The following is a 25,000-nucleotide window of genomic DNA, read 5'->3' on the forward strand; positions in this document are numbered from 1 at the left end:
CTGTCTGTCTTTTCCGTCTGTCTTGCTGTTTTTTTCCCGTCTGTCTGTCTGTCTCACCTTCCTCCTTTTTATTTATCCCACTTCCTCTCTATCTTCATCCTTCCCTCCTACTCTTCCTCACTCTCCCTTCTCTTCCTCCTTCCTCCTTTTTATTTATCCCACTTCCTCTCTATCTTCCTCCTTCCCTCCTCCTCTTCCTCTCTCTCCCTTCTCCTCCTCCTTCCTCTCTCTTCATTTACGTTGCACCGCTTTGCAATATCCTCCATCGATTGCAGTCTGGTCGTCCATTATCATATCTCCATTAGAGCATGTAGCGAGAATAGGATAATGATAAAAAATGAAGAAGGGGAAGAAGAGGAGGAGGAATAGAAGGATGTAGAAAAGATGATGAGGAAGAATGGGGGGGGGAAGAGGAGGAGGGGGGGAAGGAGGAGGAGGAGGAGGAGGAGGAGGAGGAGGAGGAGGAGGAGGAAAAAGAAAAGAGAAGAGGAAGAATAAAAAGAAAAGCTAAGAGGAAGAACAAGAAGACGAAGGAGAAGAAGAACAGAACAGAACTAAGAGGAGGAGAACGAAGAGAAAGAGGAAGCAGATGTAGCAGCAGACGCAACGAAAGAGGAAGCAGAAGTAGCAGCAGACACAACAGACCAAGAAAGGTAGATACGCGCATGGCAACAAACCCCCACGAGTGAGAAAAAAACAAAACAACAACAACAACAATAACATAGGCCTACTCAATCACAGCGCAACTTCAACAAACTGCATCATTATCCCATTAGATGACAAACAGGCTTACGCAACACGCGAAAACGCACTCGACAAGACCTTCCCCTTCCTTCCTTCCCTTCTCTAATACCACGGCAGAGCAGGATAATAATAACCAAACGGTAGGATAACACGTGTGGGGGGGGGGGGGTAATATCCAACCGAGCCTATGCCACCATCACGGACCTCGTCTACGAGATAATTGCAGTGATTAAATGCTTGATCGAGATTGTGTGATTGATTGAGTGTATAACGGCTGTGGTGGTGGTGGTGGTGTGATGGCGAGGGGTATTGTGTAGAGCCATGTGGTGGGGATTAAGATTGTGTTTATTATCTATTTTATTATCTATTACGGTTCTCTGCTACGGTCTATAAGTTCTTTTACTTTTTTCCCTTGTTTTTCTTTCCCCCTCATACCGCCCCTCTCCCCTCCCCCTCTCCCTCCCTCCCTTTTTCTTCTCTATCTACACTATCACCTCTTCAAACCTTCGAGTTTTCCTCTTCCTATTCTCTTTTTTCTCCCCATTTCCCCCCCCTCATATCCCCCTCCCCTCCTCCCTCTCTCCCTTTTTCCTCCCTATCCACACTAACACCTCTTCAAACCCTCGAGTCCTTCCTCTTCCTATCCTACAAACATCCCGACCCACGTATCCTTTTCGCCTATCCTTTCCTTTACCTCCCCCCCCCCCGCAACTATCTCAATCCCTCAATCCTCTTCTCAGCCCCCCGCCTTGAAGTCTCCACCCACCCCTCCCTCTTCCCTTCACGTCACAAAATACAATATCTTGTATCCCCCCCCCAAAAAAAAAAATAATAATAAAAAATAAAAAAAATAAATAAATAAAATAATAATAATAATAATAATACATGGGACTAAAAAAAATTACTCCTTTCTCCCCCCTTTTTCTCCCTATCATCCCCCCCAACTGCTAATCTACCTATCTACCTGTCCATCACCACCTACGTAAACGCCCCATCAATCAGGACCCCCCCCCCTCCCCCTCAACCGCCCTTCCCTTAAAAAAAAACACAGTGTATGCCTATTCCTAATCTTATTTTATAGAACGACGGTTGGTCTAGTTACGACAAGGGGGGAGGGGTATGAGGGACGGGAGGGGGGAAAGGGGTGGAGGGAAGGAGGAAGAAGGTTGGAAAGGGGAGAGAAGGAGGAATGTGGGGGAAGAAAGAGGGAGAAGGGGAGAGGAGGAGGAATAAGGGGGAAGAAAGAGGGAGAAGGGGAGGAGGGAAGGGGGAAGAAGGAGGGATAAAGAGGGAGGGGGTAGGGGGAGTGGGAGGAGGGAGAATGGGAGAGAGGGAGGGATGAGGGAAGAAGGAGGGATAAAAAGGGAGGGGGAGGAGGGAGAAAGGGAGGGATGAGGGTAGAAGGAGGGATAAAAAGGGAGGGAGGAAGAGGGAGGGAGGGAGAGAGGGAGGGCAGAAGGGAAGGGGAAGGAGGAGGGATAAGAGGGAAGGGGAAAGGAGGGAGGGAGGGAGAGAAGGGGAAGAAGGAAGGATAAGGGGGAAGGGGAAGGAGGGAGGAAGGAAGGAGGAAGACGAAGGAAAAGAAGGGAGGAAGGAACTCTGAAGTCGGAGGGATAGGAGGGATAGGAGGGAAAGGAAGGAGGGGCGGAGGGGCGGAGGGAAGGAGGGAAGGAGGAAGAAGGAGGGATAAGAGGAAAAGGAAATAAGGGAGAGTAAAAAGAGAAAGAGGGAAGGTAAGGGTACAAGAGGAAGGGAAAGAGGAATAACAGTTGTTCTCTAAACCGTAAGGAGGGAGGAAGGAGGACAAGAGGAAGAAAGGAAAAAAACAAGAAAAAGAGGAAAAAAAAAAAAAACGAAAACAGAGAGATACCCAACTTCTTACCTCTCTCTCCCTCCTCTCCCTCCCTCCCTCCTTTTCTCACCCAAAGCCTCCCATAAAAGACAAACAAACAAACAAACAAAAACAGCTGTTCACATTTCTTCTACCGTCACACAGCGTCACAAAATCGCGCTTACGTTACAAACCACACTGCCAGACCCGCCAATCAGCCTTTTTGTAGTATGGGTCCCCCACACCACTCGACCCGTCACGACAAAATGTTGACACGCGAAAAGTTAATATCTACAGACATACAATACATTTTGGCTGCTTGTCTGTCTGTCTGTCTGTATGTATGTCTGTCTGACGAACTGATTGACTGGCCGGTTAACTGACTGGCCGTCTGTCTCTATCATTTACTCAAACATAGAAAAAAAAAAAATATATATATATATATACACACACACACACACACACACACACAAAAAAAAAAAAATATAAAAAAAAAATATATATATTATATATATATATATATATCTATGTATATGTACTATATATATATACACACACACACACATATATATATATATATATATATATATATATATATATATTACACATACACAAATACGTAAACTAATCGAAACGCACGAAAACGCATTGTTATCACAGACACACACACACACACACACACACACACACACACACACACACACACACACACACACACACACACACACACACACACACACACACACACACACACTTGGAAAAAAAAAAAAAAACACCCCAAAATCCAGCAATCTGAATTACACGTCCGGCTCCCACCCCCACCTCCTCCACCCCCACCCCATCTCCTACCACCCACCCACTCACCCACCCACCCACCTTCCCTCCCCTCCTCTCCCTCCTCCGCGCACCTCGCTGACAAACACAACTCATCGGGGAACACCACAAGGTAATTGTTATGGCCCTTACTCATGTGAAGTGCGGGTGGCAGGGTGAGCTATCGGGGACGAGAGGGGGTGGGCGTGGGGGTGGGAGATGATGGGGTGGGGTGGGCGATGAAGGGGTATGGGGGAGGGAGGGGAAGGTTGGGGAGATGGAGGGGTATGGGGGAGAGGAGGGATGGGGAGATGGAGGGGTATGGGGGTGGGAAGGGAGGGTTGGGGCGATGAAGGGATGAAGGGGTATGGGGGAGGGAGGGGTATAGGGGAGGGAGGGGAGGGATGGGGCGATGAAGGGATGAAGGGGTATGGGGGAGGGAGGGGTATAGGGGAGGGAGGAGCGGGATGGGGGGATGAAGGGGTATGGGGGAGGGAGGGGAGGGAAAGAGAGATGAAGGGGTATACAGGAGAGGAAGGAGGTGAATGGGTGAAGGAAAGAGAGATGAAGGGGTATACAGGAGAGGAAGGAGGTGAATGGGTGAAGGAAAGAGAGGTAAGGGGTATGAGGGAGGGGATAAGGAAGGGAGGCACAAGTGGAGGGTACAGATAAAGATAAGGATAAGGATAAGGGTAAGCGTATAGTTAAAGGTAAGGGTAACGTTAAGGTTAAGGGATAAGGGGGAAGATTTACGAAAAGGCGAATGGAGAAATATCAAAAGTAGATATACTGGAAAATATTTCCTTTTTCCTTCTCAGAGCGAGCCAAAAAATATGTTTATAAAATGGCGCCTGTGGATCTTTTCGCGCTTTTTTCCCCAGCTGTATACTCGCGACCGAATAACCTCCCTTATAATCGAGAACTTATTTTTGGTGTTCTCACCTGGAATGAGGATGTGGTTTCTGCAAAAGTTTGGATCCCCCCCTCACCCCCCCCTCTCTCTCTCTCTCTCTCTCTCTCTCTCTCTCTCTCTCTCTCTCTCTCTCTCTCTCTCTCACACACACACACACACACACACACGCACACGCACACGCACACGCACACGCACACACGCACACACACATATACACACACACACTCTCTCTCTCTCTCTCCTTTCAACCCCCTCCCTCCCCACCCTATCCCCCCCACCACCCACCTCCCATACCCATCCCCCTCTCCCCATCCCTACCCTCTCCCCTCTCCCCTTCCTCCTCCCTCCTCCCTCCTCTTTCCTCACCTGGAATAAGGACGTGGCTCCAGCCCAGCCTCGGGTAGCTCGCCCTCAGCCCGCCCACCTCCACCTGGGTGAGGCGATTCTTCCGCTCCTGCCATTCCACCGATAGCTGCGAAGGGGGGATAAAGAGGATGAGTGAATGAAGGGGTGGATGAAGAGAGAGAGAGAGAGAGAGATGGATGGATGAACAAAGATGGATGGATGAATAAAGGGGTGGATGAGGAGAGAGATGGATGGATGGATGAATAAAGGGGTGCATGATGAGAGATGGATGGAATAAAGGGGTGGATGAAGAGAGAGAGAGATGGATGGATGAATAATGGGATGGATGGTTAGATAGCTGAACAATGAGATGGTTGGATGGATGAACAAAGAGAGGGATGAATGTATGAATAAAGGGAGGGAGGAATGAAACAAAGGTGGGCTGGGTGAATAAAGGGTGGGATGAATGCAGGAACAAAGGGATGCATAGATGAATAAAGGGATGACCTGATGAATAAAGAGAGGGTGGTCCTAAAAGGGATAAATGAATAAATAAATGCAAGAATGCATGAGCAAAGGGATGAATGGATGAAAAGATGAATAAAGGGCGGGATGGGCGGAGAAAGTGGTGTATGAGAAAAAAAGGAAGAGGAAAATGTATAACTGCGTCTTAATAAAAAAAAGAAAAAAGAGAATGCTTGAATTAATGTTGAATAATATGTAGAAAACATGTGAATGCAGACACTCAAGTGAACAATGAATGAGTAACATCATTCACCAAATGAATAAACCAAGGACTGGACGAACGGCAATGAATGCAAATGAATGAATCCCAACGGATGAGTAAATCAAGTGAACACCCCCTCCCCCCCTGGAAATGCCGATTGACCAATGAATGAATTGATGAATAAGCGAAACCAGTGGATGGATAGATGGATAGATCAATTGTTAAATTCAAATGAAATGGACAACTTGATTAATTATGAATGAAAACAACAACGACAGAAGACTGGATGATTGGAATAATAAAAAAGAGAACGTAAAACGAATACACAAAACAATGAATGAATAAAAACTCAACCTCTCCTCAAATCAACAACCTACCCAACCCACCCACCAAACCCACCCATCGACCCATCGCTCACGCCCATACCTCCGGCGATCCGTAGAGCAGGCACTGCACGTCCTCCTCGCAGTCCGTCCGCGCCGCCCGCACCCGCCACCACGCGGCGCTCCGGTCGTGGCACAACACCTCCTTATCGGTACACTGGGCCTGGTGGGGGAAGAGGGGGAGAGGGAAGAGGGGGAGAGGGAAGAGGGGGAGAGGGGAGAGGGGAGACGGGAGAGGGGAAAGGGGGGAAGAGGGGGAAGGGAGGGGGGAAGAGAGGAGAAGGGAGGGGGGAAGAGAGGAGAAGGGAGGGGGGAAGAGAGGAGAAGGGAGGGGGGAAGAGAGGAGAAGGGAGGGGGAAGAGGGGGGAAGAGGGGGGAAAAGGGGAGAAGGGGGAGGGGGAAGAAGGGGGAGAGGAGGGGAGAGAGGGGAAGGGGAGGGGGAGGAGGGAAAGGGGAGAAGGGGGAGGGGAGGAAGAGGGGAGGAGGGGGGAGGGGGAGGGTGAAGAGAGGGAAGGGGGGAGGGAGAAAAAGGAGGGAGGGGAGAAAGGAGGAAGGGGAAGGGAAGAAGGAGGGGGAAAGAGAGAGGAAGGAGGAAAGGGGAAAGAGGGGAGGAGGGCAGGGGGAAGGGAAGGGGAGGAGGAAGGGAGGGTGAAAGAGGGAAGAAGGGGGAGATGAAGGGGAAGGAAGAGAAAGGGGGGGGAAAGAAAAATGAGGGGAAAATAAAAGGAAAAAGGTGGGGGGAGGGGTGAAGGGAAAGGGAGACGAAATGGAGAAATGAAAGAGAGAGGGAAGAGAGAAATGAGGGAATGGAAAGAGTGAGGGGAAAGGGGGAAAGAGGGGCGGAGAGTGATGCGTGCATTATTAAAAAGTAATATAAAATAATAAAATACATATACCTTTTGAATTAAACATTAGAATGATCGGCAATTCCGCACACAACCATAACGCAATCAACAGAAACAACCATAACTCTTATCTCACCAACTTACTCAAGCAAACAAAAACAAAAACAAAAACACAAAAACAACAACAACAGTCACCTTAGCGCACGTGTGCATGAGGAAGGACGGAAGCAGCGTGGGAAGGCACAGGCGCACCTCCTTCGGGCGCTCGACGTGGGGCACTTCCGGCAGAAGGTTCAGGTCCTCGCTCAGGCCTCCTGGGCCGTCGCCGAGGCCTAGACCGCCTAGGCCTCCGTGGTCCTTCTGAATGGCGGCAGGGAGGGAGAGGGGAATGTATATGTATAAGAGTAGGGTGAGATATGATAGTAGAATGGGTGAGAAACATTTGTAAATAAATACAAAGGCTAAAAAGCTTTCTATTTCTGCCTTTTTCTTTCTCTCCCTCTCTCACGTATAAAAAAACATAGATTACTTCATCTTTCCCACACTTCAACATTTATACCTCTCATCCAGCTCATTTCAAACCCTACCCATCCTTTACTCGAACCCCTTCCCCTCTTCTCTTCCCCTACCCCTCCCCCTCTTCTCTTCCCCTACCCCTCCCCCCTCTTATCTTCCCCTTCCCAACCCTACCCCTACCCACCTCCCTTCCCACTCCCCATCCCCATCGCAGCCCCCCCTCCCCTCCCATCCTCTCCCCTACCCCCTAGTATCGAATCAGGGAAAACACACACCCACACCCACACACCCACGCCCACGCCTCCCGTCGATCAATCCACTGGTCATGGCGTCAAAAATCGCGCCCACCTCGAAGGCCCATAATCGTTAACCTGTCGCCATTCTTCATTAGCGTCAGATCATAATTTAGGGTTTGGCATATGGGCGAATTTGACGGAAGGGGTGGTGGGTGGTGGGTGGGTGGGGTGGGGTGGGGTGGGGTGGGGTGGGGTGGGGTGGGGTGGGGTGGGGTGTGGGGTAGGGTGTGGGGTGGAAGGGATACAGGGTGAGAGGGAGGGAGGGACGGGGGTGGTGGGGGGGCGTGGGGTGGAAGGGATGAGGGGGAGAGAGAGGGAGGGGGAGGGACGGGGGTGGGGTGTGTGTGGGGGGGGTGAGGGTGAGTTTGACAGGTGTGCGACTGCTGGTGTTTATGTTTGTTTGTTTGTTTGTTTGTTACATTTTGCAATCTCTCGTTTTCGTTATTTTCTCTCTCTCTCTCGATCCTGCCTTTCCTCATTCCCCCTCTCTCTCTTCTCTTCTCCTCATCCCCTCCCTCTCTCCATCTTCTCCCCATTCCCATTCTCTTCTTCCCCTCATCATTCTATCCCCTTTCCCTCTCTCTCACTTTCTCCTTCCCTCTCCTCTCCTCTTCCCTCTCTCTTCTTTCCCCCGCCCAATCCAAGCTTGCTCGCATCCATGTCTATACACCCCCCCCCATCCCTCCACCCACTCCCCACCCCACGCACGTGCGAGTGAGTGAGTGAGCGAGCGAGTAAGCGTGTAAGCGAGTGAGTAAACAACAGGCGGCCAAACCCAACCAACCCGTCGAGAAGTGAACGTAAAATAAAAAAAAAAGAGAAAAGGAAAAAAATAGAAAGAGAGAAAAAAATACACCAATCATGTAAAGAATAATTCAATAAATCACGTAAAAAAAAAAAAATAATAATAATAATAAAGAAAAGAAAGAAAGAGAAAGACGCTCAGATTCAGATTAGACTGTAAAGGAAACAAACAAACAAACAAAACAAAAAATAAAAAATAAAAACAAACAAACAAATCACGCAACTCACAAAATAAAAAAAAATCAAAGTAGAACAAAAAAAGAAAAATAAAGAAATCAAAGCCCAGAGAGTGACGCCCAGATGCGCCCAACCTGTGTGCGTTTCAACATGCGTTATTCAAGCGAGCCGTCCTTTGCATAAGTAAAGGAGGATTGCAAGCCAGGGACATTGCAAGGGTAAATCTGTGCGTCCGAATGTGCGTCGTATGGGAGCTCCTGTATGCGTGTGCGTGCGTGTGCGTGTGCGTGTGCGTGTGTGTGTGTGTGTGTGTGTGAGAGAGAGAGAGAGAGTGAGAGAGAGAGAGAGATAGAGAGTGTATGTATGTGTGCGTGTGTGTACTTGTTTGTGTGTATGTGTGTGCTTGTTTGTGTGTATGTGTGCTTGTTTGTGTGTCTGTGTGCTTGTCTGTGTGCTTGTTTATGTGTCTGTGTGCTTGTTTGTGTGTTTGTGTGTATGTGTGTGCGTGTTTGTGTGTATGTGCATGCGTGTTTGCGTCCGTGTGCTTGTGTGCGTGCGTGTCTGTATGTGTATTGTGTATGTGTAGGTGTGTGTATAGGTGTGTGTGTGTGTGCTGTGTGGGTTTGTGAGTTGGTGATTGTGTGTGGTGAGAGAGAGATGAGAGGAGGAGAGGAGAGAGAGAGAGAGAGAGAGAGAGAGAGAGAGAGAGAGAGAGAGAGAGAGAGAGAGAGTGTGTATGTGTGCGTGTGTGTGCTTGTTTGTGTGTGTGTGTGCTTATTTGTGTGTCCGTGTGCTTATTTGTGTGTCCGTGTGCTTGTGTGCGTGCGTGTCTGTATGTGTATAGAAGTGAGCGAAATAGGTGTCCCGAAATGCGTTATTAACGACCGACGCAAGCGTACGCGCCGATGTGCCTGTGTGCGTGTATGTGCGTGCGCGCTGAGGGGGGTCTGTTTACTCGGAACTGTAAGCGCGTAATTCAGCGTAAGTGCATACGCCCATTAGCATGCATATGAGTGTGTGTGTGTGTGTGTGTGTGTGTGTTTGCTCTCGTTTGTGCGCTGAGAGTCCGTAAATTAACTCTTTTTTTTTATCGTGTGATGCGATGTGGAGAGGGGGAGAGATGGAGGGAGGGGGAGGGGGAGGGGGAGGAGGGGGGGAGGAAGAGGAGGTGGGGGAGGAAGAGGAGGTGGGGGAGGAGGAGGAGAGGGAGGAGGGGGAGGAGGAGGAGGAGGAGGAGGAGGAGGAGGAGGAGGGGGAGGAGGGGGGGGAAGAGGAGGAGGGGGAGGAGGATGGGGGAGGGGGAGGAGGATGGGGGAGGGGGAGGAGGATGGGGAGGGGGAGGAGGAGGAGGAGGAGGAGGATAGGGAGGAGGAAGAGGAGGGAGGAGGATAGGGAGGAGGAGGAGGGGGGAGCAGGAGGAGGAGGAGGAGGAGGAGGAGGAATAGGAAGAGGGTTGGGAAGAGGAGGAGGAGGAGAGGGGAGGATTGGGAGGTGGAGGAGGAGGAGGAGAAAGAGAGGGGAGGAGGAGAGGGTAGAAGGACGGAGGAAGAAGAGGAGAAACAGGAGAGAGAGGAAAGGGAAGACGGAATAGGAAGAGTATGATATAGAGGAGGAGAATGAAATATAGGAGTAAGAGGAGGAGGAGGAGGAGGAGGAGGAGGAGGAGGAGGAGGAGGAGGAGGAGGAGGAGGAGGAGGAGGACAAAAGAGGGATGACAGAAGATGGAGGAAGCGGAAGAGGAGGAAGAAGAAACGTGATGATGGAGAGGAAATGGAACACAAGCAAATACATAAGAAGAAAGAGTGGAAATATACGATTAAGGAAAACGAAAACGAAAACAAAAACAAAACCAATAAAATCGACTAAACAAACCGATAGACAGATAGATAAATGAAAAGAACACCATTATAAATAATCAAAACAATACAACCACACACGAAAACAGAGAAGATAAAAAAACAAAACACAAAGAGCTGAAAATATATCATATTAAGCATCAACAAAAAACAAGATAAAAAAAGAAAAACAAGAAAAACAAGAAAAAAGAAAAACAATGGAAAAAGAAAAGAAAAACAAGAAAAAAAGAAAAAAAGAAAAAAAAAGAAAAACAAGAGAAAAAGAAAAGAAAAACAAGAAAAAAGAAAAGAAAAACAAGAAAAAAATAAAAAAATAAAAAAGAGAAAAAAACAAACACGCCAAATTAATAAAAATGGACCAATATTGACACGTCTTAATTGCAAAGGCTTTTAACCCATTCGCGCCGGTTGACGTGCTGACACGTGGTCGAAAAAAGCCCCGGACCCGGGTGACGTCCTGGCACGTGCTACATTTTCGGCCCGCGCGCCGGGAGGCCAGTAGCGACGTGCTGAAACGTCCGCATTAGAATGATAGATTATTCTTAGTACAATTCGATTTTCATACTTGATTTGTCTTAGCTACTTTAGTTTATCCTTCTAAATAGTAGAAAATGGGATATAACGTAATATGAATGACGTCTCAGGTACATACGTAATCTTGATTACGGCATGGTGATTTCTGTTTCTGATTTGTTGAATATGATGATCTGAGTCGAAAGGCTATCGTAAAATCAATTGTAATTGGCCGAGGAATAAAAAAAAAAAAAAAAAAAAAAATATATAACATCTTTTTGTTGCCCCACTAAAAGAAAATGACACTTGAAAAAACATTGCTGTTACTTGCATTCACTTGTATGCACATGTATGGTTGTTCATATTCTCTTTCTTTTCGTTTAGGAAGAAAAAAAAAAATTGAAAAAAAAAACTATGTTTGTTACCTCACTAGAAGAATGCTTCCACTTCCCATTGGTATTACAACATAGGAGTAAAGAATATGGAAAAAGTTCAATAGAATAACACTAAAAAAACAGTGCTATAACATCTTTTTCGACTGATATACATCCTCTGAACATAGCACTACTTTCTACACATGATTACACTTTAGACGCAATCACGCAAACCATAAGGATAGGGTGGGTGAAAAACGCTCTGCGAGCGTCAGAGCGACCGCGCGCAGCGGGAAAACACCCCGGCACGAACGGTTGCGCGCTTGAAATCTTCCCGGCGTTATCGGGAGTAGGCGAAATTCCGCCCCGGCGTGAATGGGTTAATCAGCTCATCAACAAAACAAAACACGGGCGTCATCCGAGTTTGCGTTTGAGGGAAGTGGGAATGAGAGAGAGAGGAAGAAGGGAAAAGGGAGGGAAGGAGGGAGAGATGGAGGGAGGGAGGGAGAGATGGAGGGAGAGATGGAGGGAAAGGAAGGGGGGGAGGGAGAGATGGAGGGAGAGGGGAGGAATGGGAGGGAGGAGAGAGGGAAGGAGAGATAGAGAGGGGGAAAAGGAGAGCGAGAGAGAGAGAGAGAGAGAGAGAGAGAGAGAGAGAGAGAGAGAGAGAGAGAGAGAGAGAGAGAGAGAGAGAGAGAGAGAGAGAGAGAGAGAGAGAGAGAGAATGAGAAAGGGAAGGAGGATGGAGGAATGGCGAGTAAGGTAGGGAAGGAGAGAAGAAGAAAAAAAAAAAGAAAGGAGGAGGAACGGGAGACCACAACATAGAAAAAAGAGAAGCAAATACGCAAACAGAGAGAGAAGAAAAAAACTGAGGGAAAAGAAAGAGAAATTAAAGAAAAATTAAAGAATAAACAATGCTTGTATTCGAAAAAGTTCAATAAGAGAGAAAAAAAAGATAATGAAAGGGGCAAGAACAGAAGAATAAATAGAGATGAAAGACAAAGACCAGAAAACAAAGTGTATTTAAAGGGAAATAAAATAAAATAAATATAGAAAAAACGGGCAAACAACGAAATAACGAAGAACTAAAAAAGAGAAAAAAAGAAAAAGAAAAATCGCGATAAACATAAAGCAAAAAAGTAGGGCAATGTCCGAATAAAAATACGAAAATATAAATATGAAGGAGAGAGAAAAGAAAAATACAGCAAGAAAGAGGGTTACGTACTGGCCTCGAGCACCACCCCTTACCCCCTCTCCTCCCCCCTCCCCCCTCCATCCACCCAACTCCTCCCTCCCTCCCCCCGAGAACAATAAGTTCAGCACAACATCAAATTGATCACGGCAAGTTACACCACAATATAACACACCCACAGGCCCATCCCCTCCCCCTCCCCTCCCCTCTTTTACAATAAGACACACACAATCCCTTCCTCCCCCCACCCCCTCCCCCCTTCTCCGTCTCTCCCCACTGTCTGTTCACGTATTGCTTTTACTTCCCTCTTTCTATTTCCCCTTCTTCCTCTTGTCCATTCTTCTTCTTCACATTCACCGTCTCCTTTCTTTCCCTTTGACCTTCCCCTCCTTGCTTCATTCCCTCTTTATTCCACCCTTCCCTTCCTCCTTCCTTTATTCAGCCTCTTTCCTCCCTTTCTTCCTCCCCTCGTCTCTCTTCTGCATTCTGTCCCCCTCTCCTCTCTTCAATGACCCTCTCCTATTTTCTGTTTTGTTTTCTTTTCCTCTTCTTTCTGTCCCATTTCCTTTCCTTCTATGTCTATTCTTTACGGACAGAAAGAGTATTTGAAGATGATAAAAAGGGCGTGAGAATGCACGAAGAAATTCAAGAAAAATAAAGAACATCAATAATGAGAGGAAATAATAGATATGTTTGACAGGCATACGATAAGGGGATAAAGACAAGAACATCAGACATACAATAAGATCAATCAAAATCATAAAAAACAATCAATAAAATAAGTAATTCACACAAATAAACAAACAAACAAGCAAACACAGACAACTCCCCCCCACGTACCCACGCAAACATTAACACATCTCTCTCTCTCTCTCTCTCTCTCTCTCTCTCTCTCACACACACACACACACACACACACACACACACACACACACACGTCCGCACACACACCACTCCCCTTCAATACCCCCAAACTAACCTTACTCCCATGCTTCTTGGACCCGTGCTTCGACCCCGCCCCCGACCTCCTGTGAGACGACTTGGACGACGCGGCCCCGCCCACCTTCTGAGGACTCCCGAGCTTGGCCAGGTGGGCGGGCTTGGGAGGGGAAGAGGACACCTTCTCCCCTGGGGTGGTGGAAGACTCGTCCTTGAGGGCAGCCTGCTCGGGGTTGTCGGTAGCCTTGCCCTCTTCTCCTGCTGCCCCTTCGGCTGTCTCGGACACGACCTCGATCAGCGGGGACTTGACTTTCTTAGATCTGGGGGATGAGGGACAAGGAGAGGGATAAGTGTGTGTACTCAGAGAGAGATGAAGGAAAGATGGAGATGCATAACAGAGAGAGAGAGAGAGAGAATAAAGGGAAAATACAGATGGATAAGGAAGAATGATGAAGGGGAAATACAGACTCATAACAGAGAGATGAAGAAAAGATACAGATGCATAACAGAGAGAGAGAGAGAGAGTAAAGGGAAAACACAGATGCATAAGTAAGAGAGATGAAGGGGAAATACAGATTCATAACAGAAAGAGAGGTAGGAAAAATACAAATGCATAACAGAGAGAGAGAGAGAGAAAGTGAAATGCAGATATATAAAACAGAGATGAAGGAAGATTTGCATACATACAGATACATAATCAGACATATCACAACAGAAATTAGTAGACAAAAAAAGAAAAGAAAAAAAGGGACAAACAGATACATACAAAGAGAAAAAAACACAAGGCAGCACATAACTACACATACACAGAGATACCCACCTCATTATCCTATGACTCATGGTCTCTGGCATGTGGTGAATCACGTGATCCTTGAACATGTAGACGGAGGATGTGTTGGAGGTGAAGACGAGGTTGGAGAGCACACGGCTCGCCGCGATTCTTGCCGGGCACGTGTTTCTGTCTACTATGAGGTGGTCCCTCCGTGTGAATGCAAGGCCAGGACTGGACCTCTTCTCCTTCTCGTGCCAGGTGTCGCGGTGCTGACGAATCTTCTCATACTGCAGTGCCGCCAGCAGGATGAGCCATCGCCTGGTCATGGGAAGGAAATGGTTTTGAGTGAATTATTCACCATAGCTATTTGCTCAAATCAAAGTTGTAAACAGGGATGTTGAAATAACATATCTTCAACTATCACTTACTGTACTTGGTTTGGTAGTCAACCTCCCTTTTAGAATAGCTAATCAATTCATATAAAACATTATAATATTGAACTTTTCTCCAAAACCAGTTTTCAAAAATCAGCAATAGATTTAAACAATAAGAATATAAGCTTTTTCAATAGAAAAAACAAACAAACCAAAAAGCCAAAGACCATAATACTTCATAGATGATTTTAAAGATTCAAATTTCCATCTCTCACAAAATAAAATTTGGGCAAGTAGCGACCACACAAACGCTGCAATTTCTGCAAACAAACTTACCGAGTTAGCAAGCAATCTTTTTTGAAGGTCTGGACTTCACAGGGACTCAGGTCAATGAAACGCAGAAATGAGAAACATCTTCTTGATTTCCCTGTTACGTAAAATAAAAACAAATACGTATCTGTTATGTAAATATCTATACAAAAAAGTGAAAAACAGATCATGAGAAAAGGCCTTAAAAATCCCCATAAATATAATAGCTATCTATTTTCTTAGCAGTTACCATCTGAACAGACATGACTCATTTCACTAATAAAAAAAAATTCACAAAGTTCATACCTAAATCTTCAGTCCTTAACAATCATAATAACAAAGAAGAATCAACATCATTAAAAGACAGGGAAATATGGAATAATAATAAGAAGAAGAAGAAGAAGAAAAGAATAATAATAATAAAAAAAAACAGGGTTAATCACATAACCAACCTTCCTCCTTCAAACTAGTGTGAATGTAGTGTGGACTGAAAACCGACAACTTGTTATAGAGCAAGTGGTGCTGGCTGGGGCTGTCTCGGGTGAGGTACACCTCTCGGAACACCAGCTTGGGCATCCTGTAGGGCTCGGGCTGCATAGTGAAGGGGGAGCGCACCTCTCGTCTCTCCAGGAGTTCGGGGTGGTTGCACACCTGTTGGGGAAGCGAGTTTCAGGGGATTGCTTTATGACTGATGTTTAGACGAGGTTTATAGGAAGTGATGCTGATTGTTATATGGGTCATGTTTGATATTAATAGCTGAATGCAGCATGGTAGGTATTGTGGTTTTTGTGTAGTTGATGTTATCAGACTATTGAGAGCTATGTGTGATAGGGGTTATGATATTGCTGCTTTGTTCTACTGATCTTCATTAACATGTAGCAAAAAAAAAGACAGCAAGAAACAAAAGGTGTAAACTAAAAATCTAATAAAAAAAACTAACTGCGCATAAATTAAAGTAATCCTCATCATAATGCCGACACTGATAACAACAAGAATAGTTGCCGAGAATTCCTGATCCATTCCCCACTCACCTTTCTGAACTGCATGACCAAATTCATGAGTGATGAGGTGACCGATGTTTGCTGCGACGAGGGGCCCATGGACGACCGCAGGAGCTCGTCAATACTGATCTTGTTCTTGAGGCCATTGTAAAGAAACTTCTGCCTTAGGGTAAGCGGGCAGTACATCATGATCTGCGGAAGGATAAAACAACAATAGAAATATGATTCATAATGATTTCACACTGTACATCATGATCTACAGAAGGATAAAACAACAATAGAAATATGATTTATAATGATTTCACACAATCATATTCAATATTCATATAACATAATAGTTATCATTTAAGACATAATCAGTTTGTGAGAAAATTACATCTTAATTGTGATATGTCAATGGAAGATCATTAACAAATTGACTTCTTTAGGATTTTCATAAATAGCAACAATAATAATAATAATAATAATAATAATAATAAAATAAATAAATAAAGATAAAATAAACAAAAAACTCAAAATACTCTGCTTTACCTCAATCTTGTCTGAAAGCTCGTTCTCCACCTCTGTTTTCACTCTTCTCAACATGAATGGCTTGAGGATCATGTGCAGTCGATTCAGGTGCTCTGCATCAAGGAACCGAGAGAAATATTCATTACAACTATATATATGTGGCATTAATGTAGTAAATTTGGTATTTATCTCCAAAAAGTAGACTCGCTGCTCTTCTTGAGGTTCAAATTGCACAGGATATATAACAGACCTGAGTTTTGATTACAAATAGTACAATCATACTCCACTATTTCATGTTAACTCACTATTCTATCCCACCTTCCAGGTAACTATTTTCCCCAATAATATTTACATCAACGGAGATCATTCCGTCATATCTAAATCAAATACCTTCCCATCGTAGTTTCCTAGTAAACTACAACCCAAACGTCAACAAAACCCCAAACTCACTCTCATCCACGTGCGTCTTGTTCTCGACGTGGCCTTCAATATCCTTGCTGAACCACTCATTGAACCACAGGTGGGAGTCGAACAGGGAAGGCATGATGAAGTGAAGGAGAGCCCACAGCTCTGCCATGCTGTTCTGGATGGGAGTTCCCGAGAGCAGCAGACGGTTGCGGCAGCTGAAGCCCAGGAGGAGCTTCCATCTCTGGCTGCAGGTTGAGCATGGGAAGAAATAAAGTATTTAATACAGAGATTATTTTGTATCTTACTGCTGTGCCAACATCTAAGGTCATTAGCAGAGATGAGCATGCGAGAGGAAACTATTTAGTCAATGCTAGGACTAAATGGGAATTTATTTACTCAAGTTATTTTCAATTATGTCAAGGAATTTTCAGGCCAAGAATGATGAGGGGAGTTATTAATCCCAGTACTACTTCAGTCAATTCTCAAATATTCAGTTCTAATCCTAATAAGGCATACCTAAATTCCTGATTAAGTGTGAAAGACCACTAACCCTTTAAACCCTTTTCTGTAGCCACTAGATCCTACCAAACCTATTCTGGCTTTAAAAAGTATCACAACAAGCAAAATGGCATTCTAATCTCTAATCTACGAAACCAAAATACTGAAACCCAATGTCCTCAGTTATGTTATAATGAAAAGTGCACCCAATTCCAAATCTAACTTTACTCTTGACAGTTACTTAGAATATCAACAGGCTGGATTCATGTAATCATAAATTATACACGATACTCTGTAAGAAGACATGCATTATTATGCACGATGTCCTGAACCAAGACCTCACCTGTTGATGCTCTTGATGGCCTGAGCCTCATCGAGAACCATGTAGTTCCACTTGAGGCGGTTGAGGAACTTGAAGTCCTGGATGACGATCTGGTAGCTCGTGACAACCACGTGGAAGCTGGCCTCCCTTGTGCCCAGGTTCTTTCCGTCAAAGAACTTGCGGAGGTTCTTGCGTTCCTCCGGGTTGCCCCAGTATGGCACCACCTGTGGAGAAGAGGAATGAACTTGCAGTTTTTGAGGAGTGAAGGAAATAGGACAGTGGCATATGACGGTGCAGATCATAATGGAGTATGAAGAATTTATTCAGGGTGATTCAGGTATGACTATAGCATGAGCAACACTGGTGTAGTTTCAGTTAGTTTGCTTTGTAAATGCAAATATAAAGAAATATAGCAAATTTATTAATAAGAAAACATATGAAAATATATTACACAAAAGCAAAAAATAATTAAATCTGCTTTTTGAAAAATCAAGTTTAAAAAGTTTGTAAATGAATTCTCACTTTTTCTGAAACAAACCTTTGGCATTTTTATCAATTGTGGAAGAAATGATATTGGCAAAATAGTTTTAAACTATGAAAACTAAGTTAAAATACAGAGGCAACTAAATCCCAAAATCTCTATTTCTTTTATCTCCTTTATATAAATTATTGATTTTCTTATATTTTCTTAAAAAACATATTTTCTGCATGACAACCATGTCTAAATCATAAAAAATAAATGAAAACAAGTGGAAATAAAAGGGGGGGCTGGGGGGCAAAGGCAGCAGGAGAAAACACATGAATCAACTAGAAACGGAGACTTCAAAGAAAATATCCAAAACCACAACATCCACCACATCTTTGCATACTTGGAAATCTGGAACGAATCTGGCTATTTCCCCAGTCCAATTGTGAAGGGTTGACGCAGGGGTGATGATCAGGAAGGGACCCCACGTATCTGAAAGCAGATGCATAGAGATTAATATGTAAAAGAAAAAAAAAATAAATTACAACTACTAGTTCCTCTTGAGCACTATAAAAGACTGTGTTATATTTCAAAGATATTTCAAGAAGAGAGCACAAATATAAAAAATAAAGAGAGAAAAGTATTAATAGCAATAACAACATATTCTTAAGTACACATGCAGACCTCCTGTCCTAGCCTGAACCAAAAACGGGGATTTTCAAAACATCTCAAAAAGATCATTCTGTGACATTCAAGAAAAGGACACTAAAATGCCATGAGCATTCTACAACTCATATATTACCAAACATAAAGTTGTTACCTAATATGAGACCCTCCCTTCGATGGCTAATGGATTAGTGATTGAAACAAAAAATAATGTTTACAAACGTACCATACTGTTCGCAAATGTGCGCGAGGAAGGCAATGGATTGTACTGTCTTGCCCAAACCCATCTCGTCTGCAAGGATGCCATTAATGCCCTGAAAAATAGAAAAGAAAAGATAATGGTAAGGTTCCATTACATACATCAGTCTTAAAAGCATTCGTATCTACTGTTAACAAACTGCAATTGTAAAAACAAAAAAGAGATAGGGTAAATGAGAGAGAAAGAAAAAGAAAGTGAAGTGGAGATAGAGAGAGAAAGGTTGGAAAAAAAGAAAGGAAGTAAGTGAAAGAGATAAAGGAAGAAAGTGAGAGATATGAGAAATAGAGAAAGATATGGAAAGAAAAAAGGGAGAGAAAGAAAAAAGAGAGAAAGATGGAGAGAGAGAGATCAACACTCACAAAGTAATAGAGGTTAGCCAGCCAGTTCATGCCCTTCATCTGGTAACTCTTGAGAATTCCCGTAAAGATGTCTGGCTGTGGGTGCTCCTTGGCCTCCTTCGAGCCTGCTACATTGGGCAGGCTGTCACCTTCCAAACTTGAGAACATGCTCAGCCGTGCCTGTTGAGTGGAGTAGGCCTCCTGTGCCGTCTTCAGCGCTTGAGCCTTCATGGCCTCGCTGTTGGATTTCAGATTTTGGGATGTAGTTGTGATGGTGTGAATGACGATGATAAGAATTATCGGACGATATAATGTAATGATATGATGATAACATAATGCTATAAATATAATGTGTTGCATACTGAACCATGTAACTACATAATCTGATGACAATTAATTAATAATGCCAAAAACAAAATAATTTGCATACCATAAACTCTAACAAAATGGAATAAAAAAATTAACCAAAAAAAAGAAGAAAAAGAAGGAGGAGAAGAAGACCTACCAGTCATAATCATCCATGGAAGATGACGAGGGGATGGGCCCGTCGTCCTCCAGCTGTTTGAGGATGTTGCTGGTGTCTTCGTCGTCCATGGAGGCTGAGCCCATCTTGTTCTTCATGAAGTGGGCATAGAGCTCGGGCAGCGTGATGAGGAAGTTGACCTTGCGCTGTTGCCTCTTGACCTGTTGTGAGAGAGAGAGTGAGAATCTTAAAAATGATCTATTGTAGGAGAGAGAATGAGGACCTGACTGTAGGATGTAAGTAGGATGGGTTGTAATTAGTAATGAAAAAGAGAGAAATTAGAGAGAGAGAGAAATAAAGACCAGCCAACATAGTGAGGAAGCTGATTCTGTGCTGCTTTGTCCTGATGTAAATGAATGAGGAAAGATAGAAGAAGAAAACCTGAAATAAGGATTGTAAGATATATGGGAGATAAATCTAAATAGTATATGAGAAAAAAAAAAAAAAAGGAAAAGAAAAAACACTGAAATATTTCAGAAAAATAGTCCATAAACATATTTTTAAAAATCAATCAATCTTTCAAATTAATCAATATTTATATCTAAAAAAAATCAACACCACCAAACCCTTCCCATAACAAATACCATTAACAACATTAACCACATCAAGAGCTAAGAACAATCGCTTAACACAGAGAACCCCAATCATCCGAGCGAAGAGATCCTAATCCGGAAAATACAATCCGACTTCTCACCTCCAGAATTTCCTTGTCCATCTTGCGCTGTTCCTCCGCCTCTCTCTCGGCCCTTCTGTTCTGCTCCTTCAGGATGCGGTCGAACTTCTTCCATTCTCCTTGCATAGTTCTGGTGAGTCGCTTCAGCATCCACACTTTGTCCTTCACCGTCTTCTGGCTCTGTATGTTCGGGGAGGAAAATGTGAAGGGGGAGTTACAGTAATGGAAATAGCGAGAGTCATGGTAAGAAATATAATAGTATGTATAATAGTAAGTAAAAGAAATATTGGCAACATTCTCAAAAATTGTAATAAATACAAATGTAATGGATATATAATAGAACTAGAAAAAAAATTCACGTTAAACAAATGAAGGACAAAAGGACAAATCTTAATCTATTTTATCTAGCAATCATAAAAACATATCCCCCTCACCTGTAGGGCCTTCTGGCGGCACACACGCATGCAACCTGTGGCCATGCGCTTGCAGTTCTGGAGCACCTCCTTGCGGAATGAGGCCTTGGACTTCTGGCAGCGGCCTACCTCCTTCTTGGCCATCAGCACCCATAGCTTGTGTCTGCGCATGGTCAGGGCCTGGGGGGCGGAGGGGAAAAAGAAGAAGACAAAATAGAGTAAAAAGGTGCATGGATTGATGGAATGAATGTGGACACTGAAATAAATAAATAAAGAAGAAAAAGTTGTGTGCTGTGCTAAAATGAGATAATGGTCTATATCATGAGAAATGTAATAAGTATAAGCTATGTGGTCACTGTATTCATTAACCCATTAGCAGCGGATGGCAGCGGATTGCAGCGGATGGCAAGCAAAGCAGAGTCGATTGATAGACGCGGATGGCCACTGGCACCACGCCAGCTTCAGCTATCCTACTGCACAGACCTTTTTTTAATACCGCGACCAATGGGTTAAAAACATATAGCATAATTTAAATCAATCTATTACTAAATCCTTATGATAATTAATCACAGTTATGATTAACAAATCCTTAACAATAAATACATAAATCAATTCGTTTAGTAACCCCCCACCCTTCAAAAAAAAAAAAAAAAAAAAAATCTTTGCTCTTACTAGAAAACAAACAAAATAAAAAAAAGAAGGATCAACAATAACCAAAACTAAGAAGTTCTCCCAACCTGTGCATCCAGTTTCTTAGGCTTCTTGTCCTTCTTGCTGCCTCTTCCTCGGCCCTTCACGGGGATGGAGAGGTCGTCGGAAGCATCGTCGGGGAAACTGTGCAAGCTGTCCTCATTCTGTGCAAGAGGGCTCTGATGAGAGATCGAGAGAACGGACAAAACGAACCAGCGTTACAGTGCGTCTTCACTTCTCTTCCTTTCTTTTGTGGGAATTTGCTTGCTTATTCATTATCATTGTATGCATGACTATTCTCATTATTATCAAGAGGGAAGATTGTTTTAATTTTTTTTTTCTTATTCTTATTGGTCTACACATATTACCAGATTTTGCATTGTTATCATCCCTGTTGATAGACAGAATGGAGAGCATTTCAATTCTTTCTTCTCTCTCTTTTATGCACTCTCATCAATTTTGTTTATCATCATTAGATCTCAACAACAGACAAAAAGAAATGGAATTTTAGCTTTCTGCTCCCCCCTTCTTTAGGTCTATTGGTTTATTTTTATTGCCTTGTTTTTATTATCATCATCATCTTAACCCACACAGGACGGGTGGTACAGCATGTGTACCGCGCATTCAAAAGCCCAGTTGCCGGGCGGCACAGTATTGTGCCGGCCATTCAATTGATTTAGGCCTAATAATTCGAACGCCCCGGCATTTGGACATTCTAGGCTAGAAATCCCCCGTCGGGAATGGGTTAATTGTTGCTTCCAAGTGTTGTCTCTTATTTTCTTTATATTTATGTTTATCACTATTTCAGATAACTGCTAATTTCCTATTATTATTCATCTTTTTATTGTTACTAAGCTTGGGAAGGTGAGTACGTTTTCCCCTTTTCTTTCTTTCTTCATTCTATCTATTTGTATCTATTTATAATTTCCTTTATTTAAATCCCTGTTTATTCATTATCAAGGATATTATATCATAAATAAGGCTGTGTTTATTTTAGGTTACCTTTTTTAAGCACATCTCAAGAGTCAGTACACACTGACACAGACGGGCTCACCTCAGTACATATAAGCCCAGCAGCGCATCTGCTCCGCAAAACTAGCTTATCCTTATCCTTTTAAACATAGACCATTTTCCAGGTGCTTTAATTTTGCCACTATTATCATCATTGCAATAATAAACAAAATGTTTTTTCTTCTTCTGGAAACTCCAGAGACAGGTAAACAGGTCTAACAACCGACTACTTGGAGACTAAGCCATAAAAACACTGTGCATACTCCAGCCATCAATAAACCTAGTTACATTACAAGAAAATGGAGAAGGTTCCTTTGAAATCTGTTTTTCTCTTAAACAATCATAATTAGAAGCATTAGGCTTCACTAAAATGAGTCTGGCTTTTCTGGAAGAATTGGAACCTGCTTGTTAAAACACTGAGACTTCATTTGAATATCAGAAATTTAATCAATCTATTACTAAATCGTTATGATAATTAATCATAAGCTTGGGAAGGTCAGTTTTGAGATGCAAATAAAGATAGCTTAGGTTCCAATGAATGAATCTTCATTTCCTATACGGCAAATAAACTAGTCCATAAGTATAAGCATATGAAGAAACTTTACACCTTCTCTTTCATTTTACTCAAAACTGCCACTTCCTTAGCTTTCTTTACCTCCTACTGAACTTAGGATATACAAAATTGATTAAAACCAACAACCCTCTTACATCCGCATCAAGTTCGTCATCCTCCTCTTCTTTCTTCAACTTCTTCTTTAGCTTCTCTTTCTCCTTCTTCTCCTTGTTCTTTTTTCTCCTCGACCCAGCCATAAAACGCTGGTGTTCTGGATACTTGTCCACCCGTGACAGCAAGCCGGCACTGTAGTATAAGTAGCCTCGGTTCTGTGACAGCGAATGACGATGTGAAAAGTTTGATAACAATTAAAAATGGCAATATTACAGAAACTAAAATGTCCACAGACTGAACTCAATCAATTACAATGTAATGTGAAAAATCAACACTATCAAAACAACAAGATAATAAATACAAAATCATATAAATGAATTATTCAATAAATCACTCATGTGAATAATAATGGAAGCTCAAGATTATATCCTAATATGTGATCCACAAGACCTCTTCACTGACTGAATGACCCCATACCTCTTCATTCTGGTAGAAATGCGACTGGTGATGCTTGCGGAGGCGGTGTTCCCTGAGCATGTTCTCAAGGTCGGCCGGGGTGAGCTCTGGCCCGTCCTCATTCTCTGTGTCGTTGTCTGTCTCCGAGGATGACGAGGAGGACGACACCAGCACGTCCTTCAGCCACTGTCTTTTGCGACGCACGCCCAAAAAGTTGTACAGGTGCGATTTGTCGTTTTCTCTCTCTGTGTATTGCGTGGGAGGGGATGGAGAAAGTAGCGTTTTAATGAATTGCTTATAAATAGTTTAATAAGTGAAAGTATCTTTAATTGAACATGATTTAGGATAACTAAGCAGAAGAAGAAGAAGAAGAAAAAGAAGAGGAGGAGAAGGAGGAGGAGGAGGAGAGAAAGCTTTACGGAGCAAATATTTCATTCACATATTTCATGTCATAAACTCAAGCCTTTACAATAAAAGAGATATGCCTACAAACTCACCATCTTTTGTTCGCGATATACCATTTTTCAGGGAAATACTCCCTTCCACGTCTGACTCTGATGCTGTGTCATCACTGTAAATAAGGATGTAGTTTCTTATTATTCATAAATTCAAAAATACATGAATCAGAAGATATTAGTTTATAAAGCATTGGATACAGATCAAAAATGGGGCTATGTGACATAACAACAGGTCTATAAATGATCTTGTAAAAAATTGGTGGCAAAATTTAGACCACAGAGTAAAGCTCAACTCCTAAGGTTTTGGATGAACAAATAAAAAAAAGGATATAAAAGAAAGGATAGTCTTAATAATAGTAATAATAACCAGCAAGCAGACAATATAAATTCTTCCAATACTCAGTTCCTTTAAAAGAAAGGTCTTCCCTAGATATCTTAAACCAGACAGACATTATCATCACAAACTTCAGTCTTTCACAGAAACATCCTTCCAACACACCATCCTCATACACACATCCTTTTAACAAACATCTTTACGACAAGACCATACACTAATCAAATTTTTCCAATATCTAAAATTTCTTATTGTTAGTCAGTGCCCTAGAAGCCCATTTTGGTCATACATCCAGACCATACACTATGCATTACTTCTTCTGACAGATGCATTACAACTGCCCATACACCACTTACATATCCTTCTACATCTGTAGGATTGGACCATAATTCATATGTACATCCTTCTACCTTACAAAAGGACCACACACCACACATACATCCTATTGACAGACATTCCTCAGACAAGACCATACACCAATACACACATTTTATCAAAAGACATCCTTCAGACAGAACCATACATCAAACATACATACAATTTAAAAACATCCTTTGGACAGGATCAGATCATATACTAAACAG

At 43.2% G+C, this 25,000-nt stretch overlaps 1 protein-coding gene across 1 annotated transcript in view; it reads right to left on the reverse strand.

Moving 5' to 3' along the window:
• Ino80 (chromatin-remodeling ATPase INO80) overlaps positions 1–25,000 on the reverse strand; it is a 155,171-nt gene that overhangs the window by 121,851 nt on the left and 8,320 nt on the right. The window contains exons 3-23 of the mRNA XM_086535836.1: positions 24,122–24,195; positions 23,646–23,869; positions 23,210–23,383; positions 21,538–21,654; positions 20,822–20,980; positions 20,409–20,567; positions 19,697–19,875; positions 19,213–19,429; positions 18,821–18,908; positions 18,332–18,420; positions 17,484–17,686; positions 16,685–16,887; positions 16,256–16,347; positions 15,755–15,916; positions 15,176–15,374; positions 14,751–14,841; positions 14,089–14,358; positions 13,309–13,588; positions 6,797–6,961; positions 5,800–5,919; positions 4,668–4,773 (exon numbers count right to left, since the gene is read on the reverse strand). Of these exons, the coding sequence (XP_086391962.1) occupies positions 4,668–4,773; positions 5,800–5,919; positions 6,797–6,961; positions 13,309–13,588; positions 14,089–14,358; positions 14,751–14,841; positions 15,176–15,374; positions 15,755–15,916; positions 16,256–16,347; positions 16,685–16,887; positions 17,484–17,686; positions 18,332–18,420; positions 18,821–18,908; positions 19,213–19,429; positions 19,697–19,875; positions 20,409–20,567; positions 20,822–20,980; positions 21,538–21,654; positions 23,210–23,383; positions 23,646–23,869; positions 24,122–24,195 (3,371 nt within the window). The remainder of the gene's footprint in view (positions 1–4,667; positions 4,774–5,799; positions 5,920–6,796; positions 6,962–13,308; positions 13,589–14,088; positions 14,359–14,750; positions 14,842–15,175; positions 15,375–15,754; positions 15,917–16,255; positions 16,348–16,684; positions 16,888–17,483; positions 17,687–18,331; positions 18,421–18,820; positions 18,909–19,212; positions 19,430–19,696; positions 19,876–20,408; positions 20,568–20,821; positions 20,981–21,537; positions 21,655–23,209; positions 23,384–23,645; positions 23,870–24,121; positions 24,196–25,000) is intronic.

This window comes from Penaeus japonicus, unplaced genomic scaffold (genome assembly GCF_977035675.1).
Source record: "Penaeus japonicus unplaced genomic scaffold, GWHDUDI00000001_assembly GWHDUDI00000004, whole genome shotgun sequence".
In the NCBI taxonomy this organism is placed as follows: domain Eukaryota; kingdom Metazoa; phylum Arthropoda; class Malacostraca; order Decapoda; family Penaeidae; genus Penaeus; species Penaeus japonicus.